Raw genomic sequence first — 14,728 nt, 5'->3', positions numbered from 1 at the left:
ACAAAAAAGATCGAAAACTCTTAGTCTATGATGCATTTAGTCTACAACTCTGTTCCAGATGCCCATTAAAAGTGTTTTGTACGCAACGTCTATTTCAAAACTGACTGGGATGGTTCATTATTGAGTGCCTGGAATAATAATAAAGATCACGTTAAAACCAACATCTACAATTAAGTAAGTCACTGTGACAGTGAGAAATTTATTTTTCTAGTTTTAAAATATCACTTTGAATATTGTTGCAACATGATACGTGTTGTATATACATTGAGCAGTCCAACTTAATCTGCCTACGAACTAGAGCACATAGTCCACTCTGTCTCAATTACACATTCAAACAAATATGTCCATTTATAATTCAGTCAAATAAGCTACTGACCAACTTGGCAACATCATTAATAGACAGAAAGTGCACATTATGTGCATGTACCTGTGCTAGGCCTATGTGTAGGACTGCTAAATGGGCCCTCTCTCAGACAAATTCAAATTGACCATAAAACTTACTAATTGTAAATGGAGCACAATTAATATGTCATCAAGAAATTTTATGAAGTATGTTTGATCTATGAAACTGTTCACTACTAAATTTCAGAGTTATCTTACTCATTTCAAATAAATTGTTCTTGGGACTTGAAACTTTCTCCAGTACCCAGTCCACTATGTGAGTGTGTGTGCGTCAAATTTTTCTGTAAGTATTAGCAGCTCTTATTGATCCGATTCACAGTGTAAACTTTAACATATTATTTTATGTTCTGGAAATGGCACCTGTTAAAGAAGACAAATTCAGCCCATGAGAGACTTGACAGCCCATACTCTCACAGTATTTTATCAGAAGAAACTGTGATTAATATACCAACACTATTATATGGCATGTTGCAAAACAGCTGTCAAAGAACTCTTCCTCTAGACTAGTACGAACTTCTGGAAGCACTAGTGAACAAAACCATGTTCAATTCTGGTAGTGTCAATGCTGAAATGCCTACATCTTAGAGTATACTTGTTGAGATCTTTTAGAATAAGGATCAGTTTTTGGTTTTTAAAAAAAAAATTCCCTTGTAATTTTTTTTCTCCCCATGCCCAAAAAAGGTTTTTGTTATCAGATAAGAAGACTGACACTAGTTGCTCTTAGAGATAAGAAAATGTAATTTACTGTTCACCAAGTATCACCACAAATGGATCTCTCTCTCTCTCTCTCTCTCTCTCTCTCTCTCTCTCTCTCTCTCTCACACACACACACACACACACACACACACACACACACACACACACACACAGTCTAGAAGACATGCTGCATAAAGGTAACATGACTACACCTGACTATAACTCAGAAACGTTTAGTAATGTCTAGACAAGTTTCACATACCTGAAAATAAACTTTCACTGTTAAACAATAGAATAGTTTTATCAAATAACCTTTAAAGTACAAGACGAAAGAATATCAAAGATAAGGCTGGACATATGAAAGTAGACATTGCACAGTTATACGAGAAAGACTGATAAAAGTTTTTAGTTAACTTTGCACTTACTCTGCATTATATAGTGTGACTCTTATTAATGTTTAAAAAAAACCTGAAGTGATGTAGATGACACTGAGAAAAGTAATTTAATATATGACACATAGGGGCACAAATGTTGGGAAATACCCCAAAAGTAGATGACAAATGTTGAACATTTCATGTCACCAGGTGCAGCAGTGGAGTCAGTCAGTCTGTTGGACCTGATCATCCCAACCCAAGACAAGTATTCATGTCAGTGTGGCTCAGGGTTCGAGTCTTGGGTCTGATAGGCAGTGGGTGTTTCTTCTTCTTCTTTTCTTTTCTTTCATTAGACAGTTGTGCATTTACACTGAGGTGACATTTATTATTTTATTTACTAGTCTTGTGGTCTCCGTTGGTTAGCTGCAAAGTACAGTACAACAAAAACCTACCATATGGTGCCACAAGTAAATAAGTATAATTTTAAAACTGCATCAATACCAGTATATGATATACACGTTCTTTACTAAATAAAGTCTGTAAACAAAGAAAGATGGTAAAAAAGGAAAGAAACACAAAATTAGAACAGCTTTTGCTTGATTACAGTGAGGAAAATAATTTAGTAGCTTCTACATTTACAACTGATCACATTTACAAAAAGTATTCAAAAACAGAGTAGCCTAGTAGAGCAACGTGCAGCACTGCCCCTAACAGTGATGGTAGGATCAACAAGCCCAATCGTTGCACATGCAGTGAAGTACATCATCTGGGGACGCCACATGTTCAACATTTGTCATCCACGTTTTGAGTATTTCCCAACATTTGCAGCCCCATGTGTCTTACATTAAATTACTTGTTGCAGTGGCATATACATCACTTCGGAGGTCTTTAAGTGTTAATAAGAATCACCCCTATTTCATGCAAAGACACGCAACAAATGGGGAGAGGTATGGGGGTAGCAAGATACTGGCGATAACTGTGCACCTCCCACAACAAATATATGTAGTTTGCTCACAGATGAGATATTTTAATTCATAATAAATAAGAACACTCCAGAGCTCAAAACATACATAGACAGCAAATATTAAGATGTTATCTTTAGTGTAACACTTTCAAGGTAAGGAAATGTGAAAATATACAAAGCTTCATTAACAGAGTGACTTTTTCTAGTCTGGAGACGCCATTATGAAAGTTACAGCAAAACAAGCATCCAATTTGGCCAGAAGCTATACTTCCTTAAATAAATTTTCCTTTCAAATTTACAAATGCCTAATCATATGAGGGTAAAGTACAAAATTTGTATGCATCAAGCAGGTAACAAGGAAGTTTTAAATAGTTCGTTTTTTTTTTTTTTTTTTTAATTTCAGAGTGCTTGTCAGATTCCTTCATACTAGCATTTTTAAAGACAATTAAGTGCTTGGCACAACACAACCGGTAATGCTGAAATATAAACATTGGGAAAAACAATGCTTAAAAACATATTTTTGTAACTGTTAGTATATCCTAGTCATGACCTGTGAAAAATTTTGATGCTTCATCACAAAATTCATTCAGATTTTTTCAGTCAAAGAGTGCGAGGGACATTTAGCTGCGTAAGAGTTCCATAAAAATTCTTCTTTTATAATTGATCATTCATTTAATTCAAGCTCCAAAGATAAAGGTACTGTAAAGCTTTGCTTAAAACTGCTCTAATGCGGCTCTTTTCTGTTGTCTCAGAAGCTCCTGAAAGACTCAAAGAATTTCTCCAACAACATGAGAAGCATTACAGAATTAAGTTTCTTTTAAATATTTAATGTACTTTCAAATTTGACACCATAATAAAGAAAATCTGACATAACTTTATTCCTAATTCAATTGACAGTTTACCGAGAGGAATTTACTAATAATCACTGGTCTCAAATTAACTGACTAACAACTTTCTTCACACACACAACTTTCTCAATAAACACACACACACACACACACACACACACACACACACACACACACACACATGCACGCACGCACACTGCTACAACAGAGTGTTCATTAAATCATGCATTTCAATACTTTCTATCATTACAGAGTCATTTGTAAGCAAAGGAAGGGTGTAGCATCCATTTCTGTTCCAATGTTAAGAACTTTACTGAAACTTCAGTGAAACTGGCTAGTGATGTAAGGCATTCAATCACCAATTTATAATCACAGGAAGCTGGGAATAAAGGAGGGGGTTAATTTGATGGTCACTATAGCTTAAAATGAACCAATCAATGAAAGACTTCTCCAAGCTTCAAATTAATGTAAAAGAATCAGTGATGTTTGAAAAATACTCATACATATCACCACTCCCCTAATTATAATTGTAAACAATTTCATATCGAAAAAAAGTGTTGATGGGCAGACTTCTCCCATATATGCAGCATTTAATGTGATAAAAACTGATGAGTTTGTTGCAAAAATTGAATGAAAACAATTAAATTAAAGACAATTTATTCACGGAAACATGCATACAAATAATAAATCATTTAAAAAGAAGTAACAATATATCCCATCTCAATAAAGAAATACTTTCCAAACATTCAATATACAAAACAAGAATGAATAGCATGATTCACTGGAAATAAAGACTCTTGAGTATCTGATAACTTCATAGAATAATAATATTGCACAAATCAAAAGAAGACTAAGAACATAAGTATATATTTATCTCTGTGTGTATGAGATAGAGAATGCTGAGGGATGGAAAGAAGTTTACCATTTGACACATGGGAAAAAAAGAATGCAAGAATATCTGCCATCAAAACTGATTTATAACCTGAGGATAACATCTGAAGGACTAAGGTGACACCTCCACAAATGTAACAGATTTCTAGACTTTAAATAAAACAATACGGTCAATGCTATAAAAATATATTCAACTCCAAATGATACCACTCCTTTCACTAAAAAACGATACATGCAGTCTTCATCCAACTGCACACAGTTTTTCACATGGGCGAAAGTAATTTAATTCTTGTACTTCAGAATTTTCAATAAGAAATTTCATGCAAATAGTAATGCATCTACTATCACACTCTTACTTCACATAAAGAGATTAGGAACTTTTTAACACAAGCATGCCTCTTTACATTAGTATCATACAATATTTATAGCACATTATGATGAAGGTGGTGAAGATGGAAGAGGAGGGGGTGGAGGAACAGGTGGAGGGGGATCTTTGGGCAATGGTGGCTGTGAGGGTGGACGAAGTTCCAATGGAGGTAATGGCGGTGGTGGTATGGAGTGTAGGTGAGGTGGCAATGGTGGTGGCGGAACTGATAGCATTGGCATGTGCATGGACTGCTGCATGTCATACGGCATGCTATAGTACCCATACATGTAGTCAGGCTGAGGAATAATCCCCTGGGGATGATGATATGGTTGGTCATAGTAAGGATGGTACAGATATGAAACGCTGTCTCCAAAATTGGACAGATTAACTTGACCCCTATCACATACCTTAGTACTATGAGGCCCTCTGCTGGATCGCAATTCGGCCCCATTGTGCTTGCTACCCGTAGATTTTTTTGACGACTCTGGTGTCGTCACACGTGCAGTTTTGTGAGGCGGCTGATTTATCATCTCTGACTTGGAAGCGGTCCACTCACGTTTTCGATTGTCTTTTACAGGAGTCGAAGAACTCGTCGCACTGCCACTATCACTGTTACAACTGATTTTAATCTTCAGAGGACCACTAGGAGCAGCTTGAGGAATCTTCACTTTTAACGGGGTATTTGGCAGAGTTTGTGGAGGATCACTAGGTACATCTAGCTTTTTCAACTGGTCTCTGGCAATTTTCAGTTTTTGCCCTAACTTCAGTTTCAGTTCTGATCCAGATCCGGAACTGGTAGATGCTGGTTCCAATGAACTACTCTGTATCTTTCCTTTTGGTATCGTTATTTTAATCGGAACAGCAGCTGCTGGAATAGATTCAGGCTGCTCCACTTTGTAGCGTTCTTTATCTTTACTTTTGTGTTTACTTTTATGTTTTTTCTCATCTCTTTTATCTTTATGTTTGTGCTTTTCTTTTTTCTTCTTTTTGTCACTTCTATGATGTTCCGACACCTTTTTTAACAATGAGTCATCGGCATCAGTTGCTTCAGATGTCACAGGAGTGTCGACGTGGTTCCCTTCTGAAGTCAGTGTCACAGTCTTCTCATACGGAACATCGAGCAATGTTACAACATCTAACATGTTGTTATTGTTAAGATTAAGTTCATGGATAAGTGAACCCGAGAAACCACTACCACTTTCTGCTGCTGGTGATGGAAATGCTATTGCTCCCAAATCACTAGTAATAGATGGTTTTTGTGACTCTGCCACCATGTGACTAGGAAACTGTCGAACAATATTTGTAGGTTTTGCATCCTTTGATGCAGGCATACTCTTAGATGTAGCTTTCATTCCACTTTCATCTTTCTTCTTTTCACGAACTGACTGAGTTGCCTCTGATGCTTTACCCGGTAGTTTAATTCCCATCTTTGCTTCTCTGATTATGTTTTCATAACCTGCTATCTCGTCTAGCTTCTTAACCACTGGCACTAATTCAGGCTCACTGCTTGAACTACTTGTTCTGTTACGGTTATGGCTTTGATTTGAGGTTCCCGATGAGATACTCTTTCCAGGAGTGCTTGGGGCAACTAGAGGTGGAGACCCAAAATGTATCTGAGTAGTATCAGGTGGCTGTGAAGGAACTTTTCTTGCAGATGATGGTGTACGCTGCTTGGATTTCGCCACACGAGGCGTGTGCGGAGATTCTCTTGTTGGTGTGGTTTTCTCTGAACTGTGTGTCTTCTGAGAGGTTCCTCCTAACTGCTTGCTGGGAGTGGACAAATTTGATGGACTATGCTTAACTGTTTCAGTTTCATGTTCAACCTGTAACAGTTTTGATGGTGACACATCTTTCTCAGACCTCTTCTTTTTACTTTCTCCAGAAACTGCGACAGGAAGACCATTAACTGCGAACTGATCATTTTTTCCACTTGAAACCTGAGAAGACGCGGATGACACATCCACTCGGCTAGAGGAATGACTAACACTAATGCTCGGTACCTGCAATGTATCTGCTTTATTGCTGGACGAATGTCCACTCGATTTCACTTTTAAGAGAGATTTCTGACTCTTGCCTGGGGATGTACCCTGTCCATGAGAATGTACCTGAAGTTGCCCAGACAATGATTTTTCTCGAGATGTATGACTTGAGGATCTGTGGTGAGTTTTGTGACTAGACTTCTCTGAGCTATAACTAACTGAAGCAGAACTTTGCTGTGATTTTGAAGATACATTTTTAGTTGGTGCTATTGTTACAGTGTCTTCATTGTGGTCATCTCTATTCTGTATCTGTTCCTGTTTAGGTTCACACCTTTCCAGTCTATCATATTTCAATTCACAAGGCATTTCCAACTTACGATCACCTTTAAGCTCAGTTCTCACATCGCTTTTTCCCGGCTGAGAAGCAAGAATATTGGATTTTGACACTTCAGAACTGTTCCTGCCATCTGCTCTTCGCTCTGACATGTCAGCAATAGTGCTGTGTGAATCAGTGAAATTAGATCTACGATGTTTGCTATCAGATCCAGAATGTTTGTGACTGTGTTGATGTTTGTGCTGATCTGAAGCTGCATCACTGTGACTCTTCTGTGACGGACCTTGCCACATATTTGAAGACAAATCACTATCAGCTGAACCAGCAGCTCTCATTAGTTCCTTAACACGTACATCACCACTACTGTGAACCAAATTGAGAATGTTTTTGTTTTCATTTGAACCCCTGTGTCTCATAGCATCTGTATTCTGGGTATATTTTGAATGTTCTGCCTGAATATTTTTACTTTCTGTCGACATAGCCATCATCCCATCTTTTGACGAGTTTGCGAATAATGATGTGTTACTAGAATGCTTACTATCAGAAACTGATGATCTAATATCATCCGCTTCATTTCCTTGAACAACCGACTCTGCTGTCAGCTCAATACAACGTGGTTCTTTTTTAATATGACCAGCTGACGATACTGGCAGCTCCTGGGGTAGTGAGGTATTATGCATTCTTGTCTCTGAGGTTTCATGCCGAGACGGTTGTATGAACTTGTGTTCACTTGTACCTCTTACAGACACATCCCGCTTTGAACTTTCCCTGCTGTGGGCTTGTTCACGACGTGCTGCATCACGTGCTGAAGATGTAGACTGTCGTATGGGAACATCATTCCGTGAAGACACCTGCTTCGGATGATGTGACTGAGATGACAGAGCTTGATTTGAACTTGACTTGTTGTGATGGGGGCCATTTGATGACGGTGCCAAAGATCCTCCACTGTTGCTGGGGTGGTGGTGGTGGTGGTGATGGTGGTGGTGGTGATGAGGAACTTCCCTGTGAATCATAAACATAAAACTATATGCAACTATATGATTTGCACAGCACAACAAATTTTAGGTATAGTTCTATTTATAATTTAATTAGTTTACAACTAGGAAACAAGCATTACATTAATACTGTGTTTTATGAAAACAGCTTGAAACTTCACATGAAGTTAAATTCCACTTTATACAACAGTGTGTTGAAAATACTCCAAAATGAAGTTTTCACTCTGCAGCAGAGTGCGCACTGATATGAAACTTCCTGAAAGATTAAATCTGTGTACTGGACCTAGACTCGAACTCTGGACCTTTGCTGTTTGCGAGCAAGTTCTCTACCAAATGAGTTACCCAAGCATGACTCATGATCCGTACTGGCGGATTTGAAGCTGTGAGGATGGATTATGAGTCATGCTTGCATATCTCAGTCGACAGAGCACTTGCATGCGAAAGCCAAAGGTCCCACGTTCAAGTCTCAGTCCAGCACACAGTTTTAATCTGCCAGGAAGGTTGTTGAAAATATTGTCTCTTTTTTTTAAAGAAAAATGAAGAACAGACTACTACACTTTAAATACTAAATAACAATAGACACATATGCAATGGTCTTCATCACTCAAGTCAAAACCACAAATAGTCCCAAGGAAAATAATAGTGACATATTTACAATAAAACTGAGATGATGGTTTTACAGAATTACACAAGACTTTTCAAAAGTTGCCTTCTTTCATCATATTTACAGGCTGCACTAACAATTTATGTGATTTCATTTTCCCCATAAAAAGGACATGCATTTCGATGAAGAAGCTGCACACAAATGTGTGAGAAACAACTGTATATTCACATTATTGTTAGTGAATGCACTATTAGCTTCAGTCGGATCGGGAGACCACTTGCTCACAGTATTTTCTTATCACATGGTATTACAGAACATGTAACATAAAAATAAGACAGTTATGTCTGCAAAATGTAGTAATGAATAGTTTCTCCTTAGGCGGTTGCATGAATCACACGATATTCAAACCTGGTTATAATATGCCCTTATGTCTGATTTTACAAAGAGTAATCCAATAATGTGTACAATGTGGGATACCAGTTTGTAACAATTTCTGTTCCAACAGGCAAGAAATCAATGAAAGCACTGTATGGATCTTAAAAATATGGAAAAAATATATTATTGTGTATATGAATATTGCCACAGACTTCAACTGTGCCTACGCCAAAGATTATGACGCTAAAATATTAAGTCACAAACTCTACAGTAAACCTAAATACACAGTACAATGGTCAAAACAGTTTGGGGATAAGACAAGATACAATACAATGCGAAAAAAAATTTGTGACCTTCAGGAAATGTTGAGTACAGTCACTCTATTGTTACAGGAATGGGAAGAGAGACCCATTCACCTACACCTTAAACATATAGCTCACTGATAAGTGGAGCGCTATTCAAGTACTGAACACCCAGCAGTCATCTGTGATTATGCTGCTGTTAATTACACGAAAAGCTGGTGCACTGTCTAAGCAATGTAATTTGTCAAAACTTTTAGCATAGTGAGCCAATGATAGGTAGAAACTGGTGTATCAAGTGTGAGGCAGCACATACCGATAAGTATTCTCAATGTGTAATTTCAGAACAGTGGAATCAAATTTTAGACAACAGGAGGTATTCAAAGAAAATCAGGGCACTGTTGTTCAGGAGCAATGGTGGCCTGAGACAATAGTTCTCTCTGTTAGAACAAGCAAGAGACTTTTTCAAACAACAGGACATCAAGTCGAACTAATTGCAATAATCTTCGTGCTTTTGGCCTTTATGCATATAGTTCTTTTATCTGGGTCACAGTAACCACATGACACTGTAGAGTGTGCATGTGGCTTGGAGGACACGATGACACACTAAATGGAGCTGTATAACAGCATAGTGGTAGACTGGCAGTGATTGTAGGAATCAACAACATTGGTGGACGACCACATCATCCAAAATGGTTATTTGACAGCTCAAAGATAGAGGGATGAGAACCTCCAATCTCCTATTCAGCTTACATTGGTATCACTGAAGATTCTGGATTCTATAACTCACCAGTTCTCATCCACACAGAGATCAACTGGAAAAAACATGCTTCATTAGCTGCATCTCACAAAATTCGTGACAATGTCCAAAGTGGACATTAATCTTATGAAAGTCATCTGAAATTCAGCTAAACATCATCTAGATCCACATCTCTCATGATTGCTCTAGAGCTGAAGATGCTCTGTAGGTTTGACTATTCACACTGACAACATACTGTATAAGGATGGTCAAACTATGATTGCTCCACCAATTTATGTACGTGTAAGCACGCACGCACAAATATATATGGCATCAAAGTAATGGAAAGGCCAAAGTAAAATCATTGTGGATGACGTGATTTTAGAATATTTATCATCTTTCAGATATTTGGGCTGTCAAAATATAGTAGATAGCACTGAAGTTACAGCTAGCTACTTCTACATGTTGGAATTTGTACTGTTTATAACATGTTAAAATATGGCCAGAAAAGACACAAGAGTAAAATTATCATTCTTCCATCATTTTTCATAGAACTGAATGCTGAGTATCTGTACAATAACAAATTTACCCAAAATACAAAGTGTAGCCATTAAATTTCTGGGAACAAGAAACACCAGATACAGAATATTTTAGTGAACTGACAACACTCAACTTCCCAAATCAGCATCGGCTTAAAGCCCAATGGAAAGCAGAGCTGTTAAGAGGACATGACAGGAAGCACACAGTCAATCTCCGAAAAAAAGGACAGGCTTTAAGCTTAATCCATGAAGTGCAGAAGACAAAGAAGAATTGGATTCCTTACATAATGAATGTTATCTCCTATGGTTCTCTCAATGATTTGACCAGTGTATAAAATGCAATTCACTCCATCCAGACACAAGAATATGTTGACTGATCTTGCATCTACAAAACTTAGTAAGATCCACCATACCCTCCAGGCTTTGTCCCAAAGATTCCTCTTTCTTGGCAACACTGAATTCTACTTTTATGGAATGTACTTTGGAAGTGACACATAGAAGTTTGGTTTACAATCAAAGGTAAATTCCAGACAGCACTGGCAGAATGTTATTTCATTTTAGATCTGCTGCTTTGTAATACAGAGTTACCAATGGAAAACCTTCTGCATATATCTAAAAACAAAAAACCACTATACACCACTGCCTATGCAATAAGGTTAGGCGGTAAAAATTAAAATATGATTCGAACACTGTTGCAGATGCAGAAGAAATGAATGATTTCACTACATGTTCTATACTTATAATGTAGAAACAATGTGTCACTGCGAAACCACTGTCCACAAATTAGGTTAACAAATTTACATCACATTATATGGTTCTTTAAAATTACAAGTGCAACAAAGGATAAAAGATACAAAGCTATTTGACACTGCTCAAGCACTAGTAATATAATCAGAAATGGAATGAGAACTATAGAAGAGCTGGGGTGGGGGTGGGGGGATTATCCAGAAACAAAGTGTAACTGCTACTGAGTATGGTTTTTACAGCATCAAGATCTGAAAATGCCTGACCACTTATAAGGTTAAGGTGGAGACACACTGGCTGTTCCCCACTCTGCCAACTGCTGCAATACAGTGCCTCGGGAATACATAACACTGACAAACATGAGGGCAAGGAGAATATTTCTTGCCATGACATCAGTGAATTCTGCTTTAGTTATTTTGGTACATGTCGCCGAGTAATGTAAGTCGAACATCAATTTTATCTACAAAATAGTTGTGTTCTGTGGCTTTTACAAATGAACTAGTTTGTGAGAGTTGCATTCAACCTGACAAACTGTAATGGTATAGTGCTATCAAAATCTGCATTTTGAATGGTTTATCATGAATGAAAATTAATTCCAAATTTGTGGAAGTTTGTATGCTGTCTGCTCCATCATTTTTCATGGTAGAGAAATTGGTGGCTGAATTTAAACGTGACTACACTTCTCTATAACATGATCAATGTGAGGGACAACCCAAAATTTCAACCACAGATGAAATCACCGGGTAAGTACAAAATGCAGTATTAGGCAACAGATGACTGAAGGTGCAAAAAACATCCGACTCCATAGGAGTATCAAAATAAAGACTATATTATGAAAAAGATAGACTGCTGCTCACCATGAAGTGGAGATGGTGAGTCACTGTCAGGGTCAACAAAAGGACTGCTAACCAAGTAAACTTTCAGCCCAAAGGCCTTTCTCTGAAGTACACACATACCCAACACACACATGACCACTGCCTCTGACCGCTGTCAGTGGTCCCATGTTTTTGTGTGTGTGTGTGTGTGTGTGTGTGTGTGTGTGTGTGTGTGTGTGTGTTGTTTACTTCAGGAGGAGGCCTTTTGGTCCAAAGCTTACTTGTTTAGCCAACTTTTTGTTGTGCCTGTCTGCAACTCAACATCTCCACACTTATGGAGAGTAGCCATCTATACTTTTTATAATATTGTCATTATTTTACCCTGGATTTTCCATTGTTTGAGAAGAAAGAGCATGGGACATTATAACACAAAAATTTTAGAAATTTCTGTGCAAGATGAGTGGCACATATGTTAAACACTTTCAAAAAGCAAGTCTGAAAACAAATTTCTGAGTAATGCTTAGGGTCTTTCAAGTATGTTCCACCTGATTTTGAGTGACAGCTGCTACCACATGTATGATGTGGATCTACTAATTTATACCATAAACTAAACAAAGTCCAGACAGCATTGCGTGGTGGGAAGCAAAGCCGAATTCATCTGAGGGGAAGTACTGTTTAGGATACAAAACAGATTATTGTCACTGATTACCTCGCATACTACAGGGCAATATCACACAAATCTCCTGAATGAATAAATACAAGAGAAGAGGCCTGGAATATACAAAAAGCCTAGTTCCTCAGAACAATGCAGCTGCTCACAAAAAATGCTGCTGCTCAGAAAACGAAATAGAAAATTTAAACACTTTTTTTTTTTAAATCTGATCAACTGTTTTCTGATAAAAACATAGTAAAAAGTGAAAAATCCTGTTGAAAGAGTTCTGGTCAGGTGCTCAGAAGGTATCAAGTACATCGTAATGAGTCAGTTACAAGACACTTTAATAGATGTTTCACAAGTGCTTCAATCATGGAAGAAGTAAAGGACTAGTCTCTGGAGTTACAAACACTGTACTTTTAAAAGAATAAAAATCTGAATCTTCAGGATACTCAGCTATTTTTGTTTGTACCTCAAGAAGAAATGGCTGAAATATATTTTACAACTGTAAATGAAGCACCTTCTTAAGTGAGCTGTACCATTGAAATCTATTCCTGATATCATTCTTTCAGCAGTGTCAAATTCTTTATATGTAACTATGGTCATGTCAAGGGCAGGTTCAGTAGAGAATTTCTTTGTGTAGGGCCCTACACCACTGCCAATTTGTCATGGGCAGTTCTAAGTAATGAACAACATGTAACTTTACACAAGAGAGAAGAAATGACAGGATGGATACAGTGTATGTACATAGACCATTTTTTTCGAATAGCATCAAGTAGCCCACCAAGCTTAAAGCCCCTATCTAACAGACATGTTACACTCTATGTCTTAGTTGACAGCTACAAATTTCAAACAGTAGTAGTCTGTGAAAGCAAAGGTCACAAAAATATTAGTGATACTGCATGAACACAGCATTGTTCATCACTAAAACCCTTGACTCAATTACTAACTAGCAACTGCGGGCACAAGATATATCACATCACTATGGTGTTACAATCAGTCCATAACATCTCACATTGTAGTATCACAGCAAAATACACAAATTTATTTTATTTAATAGATCTCTCAGAATGTAACAGAAAATTGCACCTGTTCGTTGATGTCCCACTCTTATCTCTGTCCTGTTTTTCACGGTCTCGGTCACGGTCACGGTCCCTGTCTCTTTCTCGATCACGGTCACGGTCACGTTTCTCCCGATGATCCCAGTTAGTTTCACGTGACTGTACCTCTGCATGCTTGGTTCCACCTCCACTCACTGGCGGAAATGTGGCTGTAGAATTTTTGTTCTCCTCTTTAATTGCATTATATGCTGAAAGGAAATAATCAAAGTTTGTAGTTCAATATAAGAACTACTGAACCAACAAATGAAGAAATGTAGCAACCTGGCAAGTACTTGGCAGGAAATAATGCATTAAATAACCACAAAATTAACATCCTTACATCCTTACAATTAAGAAAATGTTGTCACTCACAATATCCAGTGATTTATTGTGCTATATAACAAGTTCGTTTATTTGGATAGAAGCGTATGGGGCCAGAAGATGTCATAATGAAATGCCAAAACTGGTTACTTTCAGAATAAAATAAAATCTTAAAAGTATATGACTATTGGTGAATTTTATTGACATTGACAGTTAATTACCAACCGATGTCCCCCAGTCAGGATGATGATGATGATGATGATGATGATGGACCAACAAAAATAGAAACATGTGGTTCCTAAAAAATGTGGGAGATGCCAGCCTCTTCAGTAGTTGCATGGGTAACAATCATGATGATTCATTGATCTGGACTCTTTAACACTAGTCTTGCTATGTTGGTGCTGAAGCACAGCTAAATGCAACAGGAAACCACAGCTGTTATATTTCCCTGATGACATGCAGCTGTGTTGTATGGCTTAAAGATGGCATTCTGCTGCATGAAATATTCTGGAGATAAAACAGTTCCCCTTTCAGATTTCAAGGCAGGGGCTATTCTCAGGAGGATGTAATCAGAAAAAGAAATCTTGTGTTCTATGGATAAGAGTGTGGAATGTTAGATCCCTTAATCTTCTAGAAAGGTTAGAAAACTTAAAAAGAGAAAGGTGTGTGTTGATGTCAGACAGAGCAGTG

At 37.6% G+C, this 14,728-nt stretch overlaps 1 protein-coding gene across 1 annotated transcript; it reads right to left on the bottom strand.

Moving 5' to 3' along the window:
* Positions 1-4,003: 4,003 nt before the first annotated feature.
* On the bottom strand, positions 4,004-14,051 carry LOC124562743 (filaggrin-like). The gene is made up of 3 exons (XM_047130950.1): positions 14,000-14,051; positions 13,707-13,926; positions 4,004-7,857 (listed from the first exon to the last, which is right to left on the bottom strand). The coding sequence occupies exons 1-3, from the start codon at positions 14,049-14,051 to the stop codon at positions 4,608-4,610; spliced, it is 3,522 nt and encodes a 1,173-aa protein (XP_046986906.1). The 3' UTR covers positions 4,004-4,607.
* Between the last annotated feature and the right edge of the window lie 677 nt (positions 14,052-14,728).

This window comes from Schistocerca americana, unplaced genomic scaffold, assembly GCF_021461395.2.
Source record: "Schistocerca americana isolate TAMUIC-IGC-003095 unplaced genomic scaffold, iqSchAmer2.1 HiC_scaffold_1174, whole genome shotgun sequence".
Classification (NCBI taxonomy): Eukaryota; Metazoa; Arthropoda; class Insecta; order Orthoptera; family Acrididae; genus Schistocerca; species Schistocerca americana.
This window is presented reverse-complemented; position numbering and strand designations above follow the sequence as displayed.

Bases quoted from the DNA above. Each gene is read 5' to 3' on its own strand.
- LOC124562743 (XM_047130950.1), bottom strand. From the start codon at position 14,051: ATGTTAATTTTGTGGTTATTTAATGCATTATTTCCTGCCAAGTACTTG. The intron at 13,927-13,999 runs GTTGCTACATTT...ATTTCCTTTCAG, and splicing joins TCCTGCCAAGTACTTGCCAG to CATATAATGCAATTAAAGAG. The intron at 7,858-13,706 runs GTGCAATTTTCT...TATGATTCACAG, and splicing joins AGTGGGACATCAACGAACAG to GGAAGTTCCTCATCACCACC.